The sequence below is a fragment of the Paramisgurnus dabryanus genome, chromosome 7 (genome assembly GCF_030506205.2).
Source record: "Paramisgurnus dabryanus chromosome 7, PD_genome_1.1, whole genome shotgun sequence".
Lineage (NCBI taxonomy): Eukaryota > Metazoa > Chordata > Actinopteri > Cypriniformes > Cobitidae > Paramisgurnus > Paramisgurnus dabryanus.
In genome coordinates, this window is record NC_133343.1 from 25975722 (window position 1) to 25996120 (window position 20399).

Here is a 20399-nt window from a genome sequence, read left to right on the forward strand (position 1 = left end):
ATCTGTTGTACGTCTCCTCCCTGCGGCCCTGTTTCTGCAGCAACCCTCCATTTCTCTACCTGCCAAAACTGGCTGTAGCGACTGTTAGATGCCTCTGGGTGCTCGAACGGAAATATCACTGACAAGGTCAAACCCTGCAGACACAGAGGTGCAAAAACACCTTGTAGCCTCTCAGAGGTGTAAAAGAAACATCTTTAGTGTGAAGCGGCTGAATATTTGTAGCGAATTAACTGTGCTCACATCAGCCCCCAAATTCTTTCTGTCCAGAGCCTCAGAGGAAAGTTTTATGGGTGTGACTGCACTAGTTGTTATATATAACATACATGATTTTCAAGAGCCTTAAAAGTATTTATTAGCTTATATTTAGATAAATGTGGCTGATATTTTTTAGTTCATTTGCGATAACAAAAGAGAAGAAGATCAAATGATCACAAGTAACATTTTAATACACAAAATACAAAATCTCGTGTGATCAGGCTGGATGACACAATACATTTTTTGACTAGTACAGTAAAAGTCTTCAGTGACCTCCCTTTGCCATGGATAACAGTAACACTGCTCATCAGGCCAGCCTAAAGTCACCATCTCTAGGAGTGAGAAATTCATCAAAATTTAATCTCCTCTCACAGTGTGTGGAAAGCCAAGCCCATGTGCACTGCCTGACATCTTCAGTACGGCTTATTATCACAAAAATTCACACTTCTACAGAAACTTTACAGTCCTGGTTGAACGGTAGTTTCTTTGTAGTTGTACGCTGTCAGAAAGAGATAAAAAAATTGCCCCCTAGCTGTAACTGGGGCTTTCAAAAAGTATGCTTTTGCTCCTAATAGTTCATATTAGTACCTCAAATGTACATACTATATTGTTACCAAATGTATACATGTCTGTATATGGACCAACACGTAACTTCTGGTTAACTCCGCTCAGAATAAATAACATCAAAGTCCTTTTAAAGTAGTTTATTTATATAAAAAGCAAAATAAACAACACACAGAGTACATAACCAAAACAATATGTTACGTTCGACGAGGTATTTGTTCAGGAGTTTAGTTCTGACCAGATTTAACCGCGACAACGCACGTGCGTCCGATGAAACCGTGAAGCATAGTCATGTTTTCCATGTTGGACTTATATATTTTTTATTTAGCTTCTTGTATATATTTTCAAAAGTAATTGATCCATTGATCCCAGGTGATGATGAGAATTATAAACAGCACTAGTGAAAAGGTTTTAGATAGATTGGTCTTTCTTTCTTTCTTTCTTTTAACAAAGGCTTGTTTACCAAGCCGATTATCCACGCGGTCACAGCAGCCATTTTTAGCCATCAATTAATCTCTGTTCACATGGATTCATGGTAAAAAAAAACACAGCACTTTAAATCCCCTTTTAAGCTTTCAGGTACTAGAGTTCTGCATTAAATGCATCGCTTTAAAGGGGTTATTATCATTAAGTGGCGTAAAGATGAATAGCAAGTGGCTTCATTTTGTGCCCTATATAACAGTTGTGAGCTTTTATGTGCTAAACAAAGAAATAGCTTTCATAATAGTAAAATATAGAGAATGTCTGAGTTAAACATACATACTGTAAAATACTGTACTATAGTTTCATTTTGAATGTATAAGCCTGCACCTTTAATGGTTATTCAAAATTATAACGTTTATACTTTTTTTAAGAAATCACCAAAATTACTTCCTCCATTTTCTTAAAGCATGAATTTTTGTCATCTAAAGAGCATTCAGTATTTCATTTTTGTAATACGTTTATTTTGAAAGAGAGGATTGAAAACAAAGAGCTACTGATAGCAGTAGAAATGGAGAAAGGCCGTTCTTCAAGCCCATGTCAACATAACCTCTGTCATGATGAAAGGGTGAGGATGAAAGGATGGATTTGGTGTTACTGACAGAGGGAGCTTTATCATGACAGAGGGATGTTGATTCAGTTTCAGTGGGACTTTATGCTCATACCGTAGACCTCAATGACATCCTGCAGAGAGTGCACCTGTTCCACTGTCTTTGTCTTTGCTAAATCAAACAGTCCATCTGTTGAATAAACAGTGATGTGAAACACTGTGATGTCACACTTTAAAGTCTGATTTAGAGCAGAAAATAATGTGATGCAGTGATATTCAAACAGATCAAACAGACATTAAAATTGTGTATTATGTACTGATTACTCTGTTTACACAGAAAACCATAAAACGTGATTAAATGTATACAAATAATGTGTTTAACAAGGCAGGTTTGGTAATGCAAATAACTGTTGGTATATAATATAGCGTTAAAAAATGTATATCATTTATGAAATCATTTATGTAAACAAAAAAAAATAATTGTGCCAATTTTTCCAGTAGAGGCAAAAATATTTAATTGATTAGATTTTTTGCACTTATATATAAAATAATGTTATAAAATACATTTGAATTGGCATAATTTAAGTTACAAAAACTCATCACTAGTTAAGATAAAGAATAAAAGTTGAAATGACTTGTGAAATTGATTATACTTAACTCTTTCACTGCCAGCGTTTTAAAAAAAAGTTGCCAGCCAGCGGCAGCGTTTTTCATAATTTTCACCAAAGTTTAATGCCTTCCAGAAAATGTTCTTCTTCAAATATATAAACATCAAATATACAAAATGAAAGAACAGACCCTCTGCTTTAAAAAAAAACCGTTTCATCCTACCTTCTGTGGTTCTTTTGTAATCAGCTTTTGAATATGGGTAGGTTTCTGCAAAAACACCACACTGTAAAAAAATTCCGTAGAAATTTCAATGTTATTGCAGCTGGGTTGCCGGTAATTTACCGTAGATTTACATTTATGTAATTTACTGGCAAGAATTTGCTCAAAGTTCAATCAATTTTAAATATTAAAAAGTCTTTATCTTTACAGAATAAAACTATACAATAACAACCTCATGCAAAGCATTCTGGGAACCAGAAGTCATCATCAACCTTTTTCAGTTTTTTGCTTCAGATTTTGTTTCCCAGAATGTTTTGCTTGATGCTGTTTTTTTAGTTTTACTCTGTAAAGACAAAGACTTGTAAATTTTTAATGTTCATTTAACTTTGAACAAAATGTTGCCAGTTAAAAACATAAATTTAAATCTACGGTAAATTACCGGCAACCCAGCTGCAATTTCTACGGAATTTTTTTACAGTGCACATTTTGAGCAAAAAGCAGAGATAATTCCATTTTTGTGACAGACTTTTCAAAAAGATCCCATTCAGAGCAATCTTTAATACAGACACGGACATGCAGCCGCTTGCCATAGGGCAATACTTCCGGGTTTAAAAAGTTGCGGATAATAGCGGTATTGCGGAAAGACGGAAAATCTCGTCATTGGCAGGGAAGCGTTTTCTCTTGATTGACGAGATATCTCATCAATGGCGGCGAAAGAGTTAAAGTATACAGTGAGAGGACTTGGACCAACTAATGAAGAAAAAGTAGCCAATAAGAGCCCAGAATAAAAAAAACTGGTTAATTAAATGCCACAACAATGCTAACAGCAGTTAACTTGCAGGCTGAGTCCGCAGTGGGAGGAATTATGATAATGTCGGTCTTGTCTACATCACCAATCCCTGGAAGTAAACTGTTGCCTACAATCCGTGTGTTTGTTGTAGTCCAAGAAAAGAGATTAACGTTGGTGACAATAACTTGCGTCATCATTTACCTTGGGGTTTGTACCTTTTGCATTTCATTAACATGAACTAATACACACTTACACACCAAAGGAAATGTTAAATCTTGAATCGGACCATAGTTGCTCTTTAACAGTGCAATAATATATTTTTGTACAAATGTGACCATGACTGTAAATTCTAATTATGAGATTAGGAGCATCAAAGTTTGATTTTACTTATTGGATTTAATCTTTGCATGAAGCCTCCACTGATCCAAAAACAGTAAAAACTGTGTATGTTTTTTTGACCATCAGTCTGAATCTGATCTCTAACAAAAGTCCTTTACAAAAATGCAATTATCTGAGCTTTTTGCTAAAAAAAATGATTTTTGAAGAAACCTACCTATATTTGAGAGGTGATAAATAGAGATAAAATGAAAAACACAATGAAACTTTTTGTTTGTTTGTTTGAAAGCAGATGATCTGTTCATTCATTTGATATATTGTATTTTCTGAAAGGCATTAAACTTTTATGGAAATCATAAAAAATGCTGCCGCTGGCTGGTAACTTTAAAAAAAGTTAAAGATATTAAGTTTTTATTTTTAAAGAATGTTCTTTACAGATAATTTTATTCAGAAAACAGTAAATCACTAAAAATGACATTAGCTGGGTTTTCACAGACATGGATCAAATATAACGTAGTTTAGATTTATTTTGGATGTTTTTAGACACATTAGACTTTTTTGTTACATTTGTGTCCACAGTTTGTATGAGTTTACTATTATTCTATAATGTAAAAAAATAAAATAAATAATATCTTACATTTTTGAATGGTAAAGTGTGTCAAAGAAAGAATGTAGGATAATGTTTAGGGATAGTATTAGGTCTGTAAACAGTAAAGGATATACAAAAATAAATAAACATAATTATACATAAAATAAAAAAACATAATGTTTTACCAAAATATTTCAGCTAATTTATTTTGGTTTCTAAGCTGGTATTCTTGAGGTAGTTAAGCATTTTCAAGCATCTCAAGTATTCTTTTCAAGCAACTCAAGCACATTTATTTCTTTTGAGCGAGAGAGAGGTTTTAATTGACTTAATATAAACAAAATATTTTCTTTTTAACTGCTTATAACAAGTGTTACAGGACATTATCTGCTGTTTGTCTTAACCAGATGTTTCCACAACCTCTGGGCCGTATCAGCTCTCCCCACACAATAAAACTGTCACATCACGCCAAAATGCCATCCATCCTCACCTCTTACATTTCCAGTTGGCTCTCTCCACCGCAGCTATCTCTATACTCCCACCCTCGATACAGTATTTATGGGTGTAAGGACAGAATCAAAGGCAGATCCACTCCATCACACTTCCATTGACCTAATTTCTGCGGGGATGTGAAGCTTTAAACTTATAGCTGTAATGTGATGGAAAAAGATTTAGATTTTGTCCTATTTTAAGGGGGTTTTCTGGCTCCTTTTGTCTGTCTGTCTGTGTCTGAACTGAAATGTGTTGGCTAATTAAAAACGTGGTTGCGTCTTACAGACAGATGCGGGGAAGGAATGCAGATCTAGGCGCACCTGTGTCGTAGTGTACTGTATGCTTCAAAGGGAGAAACATTTGCAGTCTCAGCATTTAGACGTTACTGTCAGCATCTTTATGTGCAACCTTAAGTTCACTTTGATTTTGTTCTTCCCTCATGAGCCCCATCTCAACCCTTCTTCCCAAACCCGAGTCTTCAATTTTCAAGTCTTTTTGAAGTCGAGGAAGAACTACATGTAAGTTGCTTACTGTAACTGCCCAATTTACCGCAGTGAATATTTTCATTTGCACTCACAGGGCGGTTCCCTTATAAAAATACACATTTGTACTTAAAGAGGGCATTTTAGTACATCAAAGTACATACTGGTACCAAATGTGTACATATTTGTACCTAAATTGTACATATCAGAAGATACCATTCCAGTGACAGCTTCTGAGAATGTGCCAGTGTACCAGGTTTGTGGTGAATGATGCCAGATTAACACAATCTCATTGAAATGCACAGCTGTTTTAAAAGGTTTGTATGTATTTAATTTGTACATTTTAATAATGATCTACTTCCACCCCTTTAAGGTTGGGTTTTAGGGGGCTGGGTTATAGGTTAAGGGCCATCCCTTAGAGCCATGGCTTCATTATGGCACAATTATACGTATACTGTATACTAATAAACAAACGTATATACACATACCTAAAGGATTATTAGGAACACCATACTAATGCTAATAAATAATAATTGGCACTAAGGGGCCAGAAGTGTGCCAAGAAAACATCCCCCACACAATTACACCACCACAACTAGCCTGCACAGTGGTAACAAGGCATAATGGATCCATGTTCTCATTCTGTCTACACCAAATTCTGACTCACCATCTGAATGTCTCAACAGAAATCGAGACTCATCAGACCAGGCAACATTTTTTCAGTCTTCAACTGTCCGATTTTGGTGAGCCTGTGCAAATTGTAGTCTCTTTTTCCTATTTGTAGTGGAGATGAGTGGTACCCGGTGGGGTCTTCTGCTGTTGTAGCCCATCTGCCTCAAAGATGTGCGTGTTGTGGCGTCACAAATGCTTTGCTGCATACCTCGGTTGTAACAAGTGGTTATTTCAGTCAAAGTTGCCCTTCAATCAGCTTGAATCAGTCGGCCCTTTCTCCTCTGACCTCTAGCATCAACTAATCGTTTTCGCCCACAGGACTGCCACATACTGGACGTTTATCCCTTTCACACCATTCTTTGTAAACCCTAGAAATGGTTGTGCGTAAAAATCCCAGTAACTGAGCAGATTGTGAAATACTCAGACCGGCCTGTCTGGCACCGACAACCATGCCACACTCAAAATTGCTTCAATCACCTTTCTTTCCCATTCTGACATTCAGTTTGAAGTTCAGGAGATTGTCTTGACCAGGACCACACCCCTAAATGCATTGAAGCAACTGCTATTTGATTGGTTGATTAGATAATTGCATTATTGAGAAATTGAACAGGTGTTCCTAATAATCCTTTAGGTGAGTGTAGCTTGAATGCACAGTAAGTCACTTTGGATAAAAGCATCTGCCAAATGCATAAATGCATCCTCATTTTAACTTCTCTGCCAAAAATAGATCCATTCAAAGAAACCTGGCCTCAAACGAATGCTCATGGGCAAAATCATGCTGTTTTGTATACTTATAATGTGTCTCACCATGATGATGACTTTGTCTGATAAATATAAGCTAAACGCATCAGCAGATTTTTCAAAATCGAGTCATTTCCCTAACACAATGGATTAATCCATCAGTCTTGTGACAGAAGAAGCAGGGAAGACTTTTTCAAGTTCTTTGTAGTTTTATCGCTGTTAATCCTGCAGAGTTATTCAAAGATGGAGAGGGATAAAGCCGTAGGATCCCAGAAGCGTTCAGCAGGAGAGAACCAGATTTGGAAAAAGCATGCAGCATGTTTTAACCAATGCTGGATTTATAGTGTCAGTTTCCCGGACAGGGTTTTAATTAATCTAGGACTAGGCCTTATATATTATATTAGGACATTTAAAGGAGGGGTACACGATTTTTGAGAAACGCTTTGGAAAAGGGAGTCGCGCCGAGTACCAAAACACACTTGTAGCCAACCAGCAGTAACATGCGTGTCTACTAACCGACATCGTTGCCTGGGTTGCGTATGTGTGGGGCGGGGTCTATCAAAAGAAGGTCTAGATTCTATTGGGGTAGGGGCGTGTTTGTTTAGGTGATTTCAAATGTTAACATTGGCTTCAGAGATCGTGCACCCCACCTTTAAGTAGTTTTAACCAAAATGACTATAGTCCATGCTGTATAGCAAAATTTTCCTAACACTAACACTTTGAATTGTAATATTTATCAGAATCACTTCCTGATAAGTCACTGCATTAAAAAATAGCATACTGTGTGATTTTTCTTCGTTTGTTTGCACCTTGAAGCTGGCTGTTTTTAGTATCAGTGAAATGGTAAACAAATTATGTGTACATCAATATATCAAAAATAATCAAATAACTGCCTCAGGATGTTTGCCCATATATGGGCAACACTTCTTCCTTCAAAGGTATAAAAATCTCGATATCTCTGTTCAAATGTGCTGATTAATGGATTTCCCCATTCTCAGAAGATAACACAGGTTCCACCATAACCAAAGAAAACAGGAAACAGGATGTGGCTGGTACAAAGAATTAAATGTTATCGCCGACATTGTTAAATGTCAGTTATCATCGTGCAAACTATTGAACTATTTTTTCCATTTTTTATAAGTTATTATAGCTAAATGTAGCCTAATTAATTTAAGTACTCATTGTAAATGCCTTTCTTTTTCAAAAAAGAATATTTATTAATTTGTGTACTTTATATCTTTTTCTTTTAATCTTAGAGTTGAAGGATTATGAAAGTATTAGGAGACGACTGTGTGTAATATTTTATTGATTTTTGTATAAGAGTACATTTTGTAAAGACACCTTTTCATTAAGCTTTAGAAAATAATAAAAACTGCCTTTCTCAAATAATCCACATATTTCTCTGTCTCTGTCTCTTCCATTTCCAGACACGTTAATCTTTCTATTGAATCAGTTTATTGTGTAAACTCAAAGCCGTCACTTCCAATGTTTCAGACACAGAAGACATGAGGTCTTCAAAAGGACTTTAGAAGATTCACTGTAGGTGGCCTTAGTGAGAAGTAAAAAAAATGCATAATCAGAGAAATTTAGAAACAGACGTAGTCACAATAATAATCAATCTAATGAAGAGAGACAGAAACTTTGTGTCATTTCTTTTGTCCCACGAGCCCCAGGAAAAGGAGCAAGCTGGGTTTTTTGCATTTTTGGACAGAGGCTTTGTCGTAAATATAGATAAGGTCAACAAGCTTGAGGGTATTTGCACTGACATAAAGTTGGTTATCTCGCCCAGAGGCAAGTGGGTTTGCCATTTCCAATGGCACTTTAAAATTCATCCTCATTAGGACGAATAAAAAAATGTCACCATGGAACACAAAGGACTAAAATAGCTTCTATATTTTCCATACAATAACTAAAGCATTAAAATCGCACTAGGATTTGTTTTTGGGTCCCCTTGCTTGCTTAATAAATCCTGTAGCACAGACAGCTTTTTTATTGTTTTTACAATTTTTATTTATTTTTTGATAATAAGTGCCTACTGTAGGTGCTGTCACCTCAAAAATGTCCCCACAAATTTGCATGCATGTGGCTGTTTGAGCAGTCGTTCAAAAAATAGCACAGTCCCCGTACTGTACATGTACAAACATCAAAGAACTTTGCTTCATGCATATTCTGCATAATGTGTGAATGTAGATCACAGCCACGGGCTTCAGGATATTTAAAGGCACAAAGGCAATAAGGCGGCCATTCACAATCCAAACACAGTTATGAGTTCGAGTGATTTCTCTTTGTTTTTCCTGTAATGGAATAACAAGAGCGATGGTGCAATAGAGAAAACCCGCAACGATGAATGTGAAATGGAGTATGATAAAGTATTCAAGGCTGCTAATTCGTTTTCCATCTTCTCCAGTTACCATTATTTCACGTATCGGCTTTAATGAAAAAGTGAGAAGATCTAATTGCACACAGTAAAGTGATACATCTTAGTCACTTACTGAAAGTGAGAGTTCAGTCACCTCAGACTAACGCTTGTACCCCGTACAGATTTCAGATACCCCCAGGTCATGCAAATTATATTCCTCATTGCTGAGCATTCATAAATCCCAGTGTCTTTTTGGTATTCACTGGAAGTTACCTGCATCCTATCTGTACAATTTTCTTTCCAGTCCATCATAGTCTTATTGCGTTACTAAAGTCCTCTCCGTGTTCACAGTGTCAGTGTGTTTGGATTGACAGCTGTGAGTCTCCAACTGCCCTGCACGAGTACAAGTAACAGCATAAAGTAGAGGTTCAAATACTGTCTTTATGTAATATAAAACAAATTTCATAATAAGATAAGTCTGACATACAATATTATTTAATTAATGCTACTTTTTGCTAATAACCAAAATATATATGATCTTAATTATATTTAGCAGTCTAAAACAGGACTAATTTGATGTTCTGTAAATTAAGTGAAATAATAACTTGTTACATTCAAAACAGCCAAATCTAAGCCCTTTTAAAAAACAGAGCATATGATTGCAACAAGGACAAATAACAAAAGGTATTTGAGGTTATTGTGCTTATACAGAGGGTCACTAACACTGCAGAATTGAAATACCAGCCAGCATTGTGACCTCTTCCCATCTGCTAGCAACAGCCACCTGAGAATTACGTCACGTTATGTACATCAATTATCCATGACAACATAAAATGTGCTGCACTAGATAGTACAAGCAAACATGGTGAACTACAACACAAACAAAAGAAAACAATAGCAGTAGCATGCATCCATAAAATGTATATTTGACAACCTCTAAAGTTGATACATAAGCATGTTTTTGGGCTGCTTAGAGTGTTTAATAAAACATCATAAAATAGTTTCTGGTATATAATAAATTATCTTCACAAAATAACACTTGTATGTATTACTTGATCTAAACAATAAGCTCATAACTGCTCGTTTCTTTTTCCATTTCCTAACTGTTTTTATTTATTTATTTTGCTGCCTTAAATTTAAAATAAAAGTTAATTTAGATTTGCTGTGTCTTTTAAACTTATTATTTTGAATTTCGACTCTGAATTGATATAACTTATAAAAACAAGTTGAAATTGCTAAATTTGATAAGTTAATGTGAAAATATATGCTGATACATGTAAAAAGTAAAAAAAAATGGATTAATTTAAAAATTCCCACCTACAAAGTGTCAATTTTAAAATGTTTTAATAAATTATCTATATGGTATTTTGAGCTAAAACTCAACATGTGTACTCTGGGGACACCAAAGATTTATTTTTCATCTTAAAAAAGTCTTGTGACATGGCCCCTTTAATTGGTAACATCTAAAAAAATTTAAAAAAAATTCAACTTTAATTTGTTACTTAATAATTTATTTTTAGGTTTTACCAATTTAAGTAGCCTATTTTTTTAAGTTGATCCAACTTTTAAATTTTACGACTTATTAATCCCATGATTTTACAGTGTTGGAGGAAGGTGTTTTCCCTCAATTTATCAACCATGAAAAACTTTGTCTGCAGAAGCAATAAACTGGAATTTCCCCCCAGAATATGGTCACATTCTTGAGCGTTTAATTTTTGTAAATAAATGCTTGTTGTATTACTTGTATTACTCATCTGTGTTTGTTCCTCTCTAATGGCTGTGAGTACGCATACGCTAACAGATGGAGCTGTGAGACCCTGGGTACAGGCGGGATGATGTCATCCACAGTGTGATGCTGTTACCTCCACTGTGTTGGTGCCACAAATAGGCTTGTGAAGTATGACTACAGATGTGTGTACATTGGAGTGGGTTTAGTGGATGCTGGTGTGTTACAAGCATATGTTGTCATGCCACTGACGTTGACTGCTATTGAACACTGCCACCTCTTGATGAACTAATATCACTACTTGACTTTATAATTCATATTGTTATCTCTCATTTATTATTCTGACTAATTTTATGTAAACCCCAAATTCGAACAGAATTAAATAAAGTGGGCGGAGCTTAGCAACCCATTTTAATCTGCGTCTCGGGTACGAACTCGGGTACGAAAAGTCTAATAATTCTTTTATTTTAATCTTCATTATTTCAAGTTCAGTTACTATTAAAGTCCCATATAATAATTCAGGCCATTTGTGTAAAAATAATGCAAATAAATATGTAAAATATTTTATAGAGATTGCATTGGGGAATTAATTCACAAACTAATAAATATACTTTAACCACTACACTTTTGTTAGTTTAGTTTCCCGTTAAAGAAAAAATATTTGAGGTAAGTGTCCCCTGCCGGTGTCATGAGCAAAAGTTTATATTTTGTCATCCTTTAGAGGGCGCTCATTGGCCGTTTCTCAATCTGAAGTCTGCAGCCTCCGGAGGTCGCATATGCAGGCTGCATTCGCCATCAAACTTGGTTTATTTAAGTTAACTGGGCATTACATTCGCAAGTCATTGAGCATATTACAACAATTTATGATTAACTAAGAATAATAGTCAACTTAATAATTTTTATATTCTTTTGTAAGACAGTCTTGATGACGTATGCAGCCTGGATATGCGACCTCCGGAGGCTGCAGCCTTCGGATTGAGAAACGGCATTTGGTTAATAAACTAAATCCTCTTTTGAAGTGGTGTTTTTACTAAATCGTTCTTACATGTTGTGCCTTTTGTGTTGTAACTTATGTAAACTGTTAAATAAATCTTTAAACATTTTTTAAAAAACGTAGACCAGTAATCACTAACGCCTGTGATTGGGCCATCCTGGTCAGCTGACAAGTGTTTACACGTGACCGTGTTATGCTTCAGCAGCTGTTTGGACAATAATTACACACATATAATGACAATAACTGACACAGCACTTAAAAGGGGCTTACCTAAAACTAAACATGAACAGTAAGACAAGAAACTGAGAAAAAAGAAGACGTCGTCCGATGATTAGAAAGTTGAATAACAGCGCGTGACTGTCAGAAGAGTGAAAATCTGGTAATGACACGGGTAAATAACATGTCAGACTATAGATGTTTTACTGTACATACGCGTAGTTATTTCGTCTGTTACTAACTAACTGGACTCTACCTTTAGTCAACTTTTAAGCACGTGTCTACGAACCTCCTATTTTTGGGATTGACCTTTGGTGAATCCATAAACCAAAAAACAAAATTTCTCAGTGCCCTATGGTCAAGCTTTAGTCAATCATTAACTTACTCATTATGTACACAAGCTGTAGTGTAATGCATTTTAGATAGAGCCTGCAGGATTGCTTTTGTCTGCTTATAAAGAGTTTCATCTCTAGGCAGTGTGCTGGTAAGTTGTTTTTTATTAGGCTATAGGGGTGCAAATGTCAAGAAAGCTATATTCAAGTAGTATATGGTATATGTTAAGGTTAATTTATATCATATTCATGTTGTTTCAGTTCAGCTACCATCAAATTTGAGGGACCTTAATTTTTTAGAGTCTGGTAATATGCTTTATAATATTAAATAAATGTCATATAATATTATAACAACATGACTAATATAAATTATAATATAATACTTGATGATAGACAAATATATATGCTATGCTGTTAAATATTGACTAGCAGCACCACATTTACATTACATTTACAAAAAAATGAGCATAACTGATTAGTAATCCTACTGTCTGTCTCCCCACAGGTGCTACGCTGCTGTTTTTCCTTGATGTGAATAGTTTGATCAGTTTATGGCTCGGTTACTCTCTCGTTCTCTTTACCTGTGGTGTCCACCTTGGATGGGGTTAACACCATTAAACTCTCGCAGTATGTCATCATTAGAGAAGCGAGCACGGGCTGTTTTCTCTGCAGTGGTTGAAGGTGTACAACCAGACATAGTGGTCCGTAAGGGTCTGGAGCGACATGGGAACAAATTACTAGTGGGTGGTCAGAGTTTTACACTTAGTAATAACCTGTATGTGGTGGGCTTTGGTAAGGCCGTGCTGGGGATGGCAGCGGAGGCAGAAAGGATTGTTGGGGATCATTTAATTAAAGGAGTTGTCAGTGTGCCTCATGGTATTCAGAATACACTACAGAGTCATGGAAAAGAGTAAGTATTTTTTGTGTGATGTTTAATATTTATCACCTTTTTAAAAAAGGTGTAATAAAGTAGTTTTACAGGAATTCTGTTGGTTAAGTCATGACGTAAGGAATACTGTTTCCGGTTCCAAGCCTCCACTCATTTCAATAGAGGACATTATTTAAATAGCCGTTTATGAGCACTATTTATTCATATTACACATTTAAGCGAAAACTCCTGGCTCACAGAAACACCAACAGCAATATTTTAATAATTCATAAAAAATCTATGCCTGGTCATCTCGGATGTCTTTCAGGAAGATGCTGCTTGAGAACAACAGTAAAATTACTGTTATGGAAGGAGCAAAGCACAATTTACCTGATGCAGATGCCCAGAAGTCAGCTGAATGTATTCGAGAACTGACCAGCGCTCTAACTGAGAAAGATCTGCTGCTTGTTCTTATCTCTGGTACTGTTTCATATTCAGTCTTCCGAATGTTTCCTGTCACTGTATTCTTCCATAACTATCAACTTGGATAGTTGTCTAAATGCAATTGATGTAGTTTACATAATAATGCATCTTCCTTTTTTGCAAAATAATTAATACTTTTCAAATTATATTGTTAAAAGACTGCAGTTAAATTTTTTGATGTTTCATTGTTTACACACACATGCACAGGTGGTGGATCCGCTCTTTTACCTGCTCCGGCACCACCAATGTCCTTGCAGGAGAAACAGGATGTGACACGGCATCTTGCAGCGGCAGGTGCCACAATACAGGAGTTAAATACAGTTCGACGGGCCCTGTCCCTTTTAAAGGGTGGAGGCCTTGCCCGATGTGCCTACCCAGCCCAGGTAACACTATATGATATATAATGCAAAAAACAACCCAAAGCCCTAAAAATATTTTAAATTGAATGTAAAACATTACCCGACTGGGTTATTTTTTGCCTAATGTAGTCCTGCATAGCTCAGTTGTGTTACCAATGCTTCAAGGTCATGGGTTCGAACCCAGGAAACACACATACTAATATCTGAAAAAAGTTTTGTATACCTTAATGCACTCTCTGTGCTTTGGATAAAAGCGTCTGTTAAAATGCATAAATGTTAATGTACTAAATTATATCTTCTCTAAGGTCATGGCATTGATTTTGTCAGATGTCATTGGAGATCCTTTGGATTTGATAGCCAGCGGTCCAACAGTTAGGAGTGAGACACGGCCAGAGGAAGTTTGGGCTATCTTTGAACGTTATAAGCTCTCTGATTCCTTGCCTTCCTCTGTGAAAGAGGTGCTTAGTAAAACCGGCCCCCGCTGGGTGCAAAAACAGCCACAAGAGGTTAAAGATCATGTTTTAAATGTTGTAATAGGCTCAAACACCATCGCTCTTGAATGTGCAAGCCGTAAAGCGAGTGAGTTAGGACTCCGACCAGTGATTTTATCCCCGGGGGTGTGCGGTGACGTCCGCTCCGTTGCAACGCTGTACGGACTGCTAGCGTGTTTTGCATGCTCCCCAGGGAAAGAACCTCCTTCAGAGCTTGCTTCACAGATCCTTCAGCTTGGGCCAGAAGTTGGGATAGAAAGCTGGGACTTGTGTCGTACCATGAACGTACTTGAACATGAAAGGAAAGAAGGCTGGGGTGCCACCTGTCTGCTGGCTGGAGGAGAACCCACTGTGCAGCTCACAGGAAAGGGCAGTGGTGGCAGAAACCAGGAGCTGGCCCTGCGGGTCGGGCTTGAGCTTAGCAGTCCTAAAATAAGGAGTGGTGCAGTGTTTCTCAGTGGAGGGACAGATGGGCAAGACGGTCCTACTGATGCTGCTGGTGCAGTCACTGATGGGGAACTGATAGATGAAGCCAAGACTCAAGGTCTGGACATTGATGGCTCACTTAAAAATAATGATTCATTCACATTTTTCTCAAGGCTCTCTGAAGGACGACGGTTACTCATGCCTGGACTGACAGGTACCAATGTGATGGACGTGCATGTTATGCTGCTTCCTCCACCACCAACCCTTTTGACTCCAGATGGATTTGTGTGTGGAAATAACTAAATTACATTTTGGAATGAAATGCATTTCTAAATAAGGATTTGAATAACAGTTAATCGATTCACGCAAATAAATACAAATAGTATTTATTTATTTTATTGCTGAATGACAGCAGTAATGCATTGGACACCTGAAAGGATGCACAGGCATCCCTGATGTTTTGAATCTGTACAATAAAATTATCTTACATCACCAAAATTTGATCTGATTTCTACACACACACCAAAAGACTGAACATTTGGACCATCATTTTGACAAATATTACTGTCAGCTTTTCGTTGTCAAATGATATTTACACACTCGAATCACGCCTGCAAAACATCATTAAATATGAGCCAGAGCTAAATATCACAGCATGCCTTTTGGTCTTGAGTATTGTACCACATCACAGACACAACTTATCACAGGTATAATGGAAGGTTGGGCTGTTATTACAGTTGGTGGAAAATCACTCGCGGTGGGGTTTTGCATCACCAGCTGAACTCTCCCTAAGAAAACAGAAAAAATAACAGAATTGAAAATATAATATTGATATTATTTAAATATAAATACTGATGATATATCAATAAAGCAGTGACCTTAAGACTCTATAACCATTAGGCCAAATTAAATGGAAGGACATGTAGAATGCATTGCATTGTGGGACACAGTACATATATACATATGTATACATACACGTATACATACGTGTGTTTATATACATACACGTATACATATACATACGTGTGTATATATACGTACGTTAGGGATGCACCGATACCACTTTTGTGGAATACGAGTACTTGCATTTCAGTACTTGCCGATACCGAGTACTTAATAAAAAAACATGATTTAAATTTACAAGTAACAGCTTTAGTCATATAATTTAACAAAAAACAAAGGACTAGTTTTCCAGTTTGTTGTAAACTCTGCCTCTTTGGACAACACAAGAGGCATTAACCCCTTACACGATGCTCAAACATAGACATTTCTCAGACCGTGGTATCGATTCCAGGTATCGGGTGACTTTTAACGAGTACGAGTACTTTAGAAAATGTGGTATCGAGGCCGATACCCGATACCAGTATCGGTATCGGTGCATCCCTAACGTACGTACATACATACATACATACATACATACATATATATATATACACACATACACACATTTTTTTTAGGTATCTGCCTATATGCACATTTATCAATTTTCTACATAAGTTTTTTGTTGATTTTGGGTAGATTATTTTTAAACAAAAGTTTGTTTATATGTATATAAAAATGTATTCAAAATCAACAAAAAAACACAAATAGAAAATTGATAAATGTGCATATCGGGATATTTTGTTTGCAGATACCTAAAAAAAAATGTGTATATATATATATATATATATATATATATATATATATATATATATATTAGACCAAATTCTTGCCGATACACAGCCCTATTCCTAAGTGGATAAAGGAAACCATTACAGAAATTATGATGGATCTACTGGTTGTGATGGGACTTATAGGTTTTAATCAAAACTATAATGGTCTCTATGGGTCTGTATTGGTAATATATTGGGTTCTATTGGTGGAATGTTATCTGGAGGATGGGAAACAATAGTATGTCATTAAATCCTACTGGAATGGACCAAAAACACTACATAACATAATTTTGTAATGCTTTTAATTGAACTTTAATATCCTTAAAGGAATAGTCTACTCATTTTCAATATTAAAATATGTTATTACCTTAACTAAGAAGACTTGATACATCCCTCTATTATCTTAGTGCGTGCACGTAAGCGCTGGGGCGCGCTGCGACACTTTAGCCCTTTTCACACAGATATTCCGTAAGATACACGGGACAGGCATCCTGGAATTTTATGGGACCGCTTGATATTTTATTCATTCACACTGCCAAGTTTACACGGCATCTGATGGTCCCGGAAAGACACGTGACATGTTGAAAGTCCCGCCCTCTCTTCTACGCAGCGTCTGAAGTTTGCATATTATTTATTATTTCTCTCTCCAGAAACAACTCGCGTGCATTTTTGTTTATGATAAGACTACAAAGGAGCGCGTGAATGCACAGTTCTATTCTGGTGAATGATCTCAGCTTCAGAGTGGATATTTGACAAGCTCCCTGATTTCTGCTTTGATACAGTTTTCAGACATTTCTCATCGTGATTGTTTATATGCATTTAAAACCCGCATTTTGAGGAGCTGAACAATATATCTCGTTGGGATGACATGCGGGTATTTTCGTTTATTATAGCTCAAATGAGCACGTGACGCGATATTCTTTTATGCTGCTGAATGATCTCCGTTTCAACGCAGTAAGTAACGAGCTAACTTACCTGATATCTGCTTCAGTCCAGTTTGCTGACATTTCTCGTAGTGAATGTTGTAAATCCCTGATTTTAAAGAGTTGAACCAAATCATGTTGCCATGACACGCGCGTCCTCACTACGGCACGTGCGTCATTGTTTATGCGTCTCATATATCATTTCCTGATAACTGCTTCAATCTAGTTTGCAACATTTCTCGTGGTGAATGTTTATATACATGTTAGTTTGCAACATTTCTCGTGGTGAATGTTTATATGCACGTTATCTCTCGTTGTAAGGAGCTGAACCATAACTTGGGTTGTGATGATGACGCGCGCGTCCTCACTTCGACACGCCCTTTATGGCATTCTTGTTCACACAGAGGGTTACCCGCGTATCTTACTAGGTCCTCTTTCCGGCAACGATCCCAGAAGATTAACGGAACGAGTTTTTGTTCACACAGACGCTTGTCTGGCAATTTTACGGGTATTTTCTGGGACCAGAGGTCTGTGTGAATGAGGTTTTTGATAGCATTTAGCTTAGCCCCATTCATTCAATGGTACCACTCAGAGATAAAGTTAGAAGTGACCAAACACATCAACGTTTTTCCTATTTAAGACGAGTAGTTATACGAGCAAGTTTGGTAGTACAAAATAAAACGTAGCGCTTTTCTAAGAGGATTTAAAAGAGGAACTATATTTTATGGCGTAATAGCACTTTTTGAGTACTTCGACTCGGCGCAGTAACACCCTCCCTCTCCCATTATGAGAGGGAGAAGGGGAGCAGATTTTTCGAGATGGTCCTCACTGCGGAACACAACATCCAGGGGGCGGGGTTGGATCTAGATCCAACTCCTCCCACTTTATATACTTTGTTCCGCCAAATGAACCAGTATATTTGCGTTGTTGCAGCCCGCAATTACTTGCAACCTGTGGTCACCAACGTTTGCTCTTATCAATTTAAGTGTACGTTTGATTAATAATATAGTTGAGAAAGATTCATAATTTAGAAAGTATCACAGTTAGGTGTAAGGGGAGGTAAGGACACGTTCCCGACAGTTTGATATCACTGAAGGGATTTATTTGTACATTATCCCACTTATTACACAGCTATTCCTATAAATATATAAACTTATTTATTTGATATCTTTTATTAGCAAATTAAAAAAGTAAACCTGTTTCCTAATGGCTGTAAGCAAAGACGTTAAAACAAGTTCAAAGTCCATACAAGATAAACATTCAATTTATTAATTTCTAAATAACATGCCATAGCCTATATATCTTAATAATTATGCATATTAATACTGTATCCATTAATAGGTCTTAAACTGCATGTGGTAAGATTACTCATAGTAGGCTTACCCGAAATGTTTTACTCCAAAACATTATAGCAAAAAACTTACATTTCACCCTAAAGGCACTACTTTTATTGTAGTCATAAGTGAAGTTAGTTATTATGTCAAAATAATAACTTAATTTAGTTACGACTAAATGCGGAAATGGTAACGCAGCAACACGTGTATGACGTGTCTTGTGGTAAAACTGGCGACCAATGGGATCTCTGGATCGGGATCCAGCTCCGCCCATGGATCTAAATCCAACCCGGCCCCTGGATGTCGTGTTCTGCAGTGAGGCGCTACTGGATTTTTCAGGCGAGTTGAAGTACTCCCAAAAGTGCTATTCCGCCATACAATATAGTTCCTCTTTTAAATCCGCTTAGAAAAGCGCTACGTTTTATTTTGTACCACCAAACTTGCTCGTATAACTACTCGTCTTAAATAGGAAAAACTTTGATGTGTTTGGTCACTTCTAACTTTATCTCTGAGTGGTACCATTGAATGAATGGGGCTAAGCTAAATGCTATCGAAGTGTCGCAGCGCGCCCCAGCGCTTACGTGCATGCACTCAGATGATAGAGGGATGCATCAACTCTTCTTAGTTAAGGTAATAACATAGCTTAATATTGAAAATGAGTAGACTATTCCTTTAAATGTACAATCTTTCCTTTGACTTCCAACAAAACACAAAAGTTCCACACACATAAACAATTAAATACTACCATAATGATACTACTGAAATTAAAAACCACCACCAAGGAATATATACATTTCCATATTGTGCAAGGTATTCAGACTAATATATATATATATATATATATATATATATATATATATATATATATATATATATATATATATATATATATATATATATATATGATATAAAAAGATGGCTTAAATTTTTCTGCATCAGTAAGGTAAGCAAACAGCAAGGTGGTCACCTACCATCCTCGGTGAGGGGCTGTGTCAGGTGTCCCACCATTCTGTCCTCCAGTACCTAAAATATATTTCATAGTTTCAGTTTGCAACCTAAATGAAACATACTCCGCATAACCATATGCACCCGTTTAAGCCTCCATAAGTTACATACCCTGCCTGTAGTACATATCGTTGACAATGTTCCCGTACACTTTCCACGCAAAGTGGATCGCTATAAGACTTATGATAAGCCAGCTGAACAGTATTTTAAACACTGCTACTCTCGTGTCGTTGGCCAGCCAGTCGTCCACGAATTCTGATAGAAAAGACACGAGACTGTCAACCATACGAGACACGAACTCAAAATCCCACGATTCCTCCATACTGCCCGTTGGTCTCTTACATGGTCGGAATTAATGTTAAATTAGATCCTCAAAATAGCTGTGGGAAATATATTTTCACCGTCCATCTTTAAAGTAAACAAAGCCGCTGTCTTCTTTATACAATGATGCGATA

General features: G+C 36.6%; 2 protein-coding genes across 6 annotated transcripts; one reads left to right on the forward strand and one right to left on the reverse strand.

Moving 5' to 3' along the window:
* Positions 1–12022: 12022 nt before the first annotated feature.
* On the forward strand, positions 12023–15336 carry glyctk (glycerate kinase). 5 transcript variants are annotated; one of them, XM_065279824.2, is made up of 6 exons: positions 12023–12246; positions 12665–12709; positions 12909–13313; positions 13600–13751; positions 13962–14137; positions 14419–15336. In XM_065279824.2, the coding sequence occupies exons 3-6, from the start codon at positions 12955–12957 to the stop codon at positions 15331–15333; spliced, it is 1602 nt and encodes a 533-aa protein (XP_065135896.2). In that variant the 5' UTR covers positions 12023–12246; positions 12665–12709; positions 12909–12954; the 3' UTR covers positions 15334–15336. The 5 variants fall into 5 exon arrangements, with proteins under 5 accessions (XP_065135896.2, XP_065135895.2, XP_065135898.2 ...); XM_065279825.2 differs by lacking the exon at positions 12023–12246 and adding an exon at positions 12261–12555; XM_065279823.2 differs by lacking the exon at positions 12665–12709.
* A 68-nt stretch (positions 15337–15404) lies between these two features.
* tcta (T cell leukemia translocation altered) lies at positions 15405–20399 on the reverse strand. Its single transcript, XM_065279827.2, has 3 exons — positions 20056–20399; positions 19911–19962; positions 15405–15818 (listed from the first exon to the last, which is right to left on the reverse strand). The coding sequence occupies exons 1-3, from the start codon at positions 20264–20266 to the stop codon at positions 15779–15781; spliced, it is 303 nt and encodes a 100-aa protein (XP_065135899.1). The 5' UTR covers positions 20267–20399; the 3' UTR covers positions 15405–15778.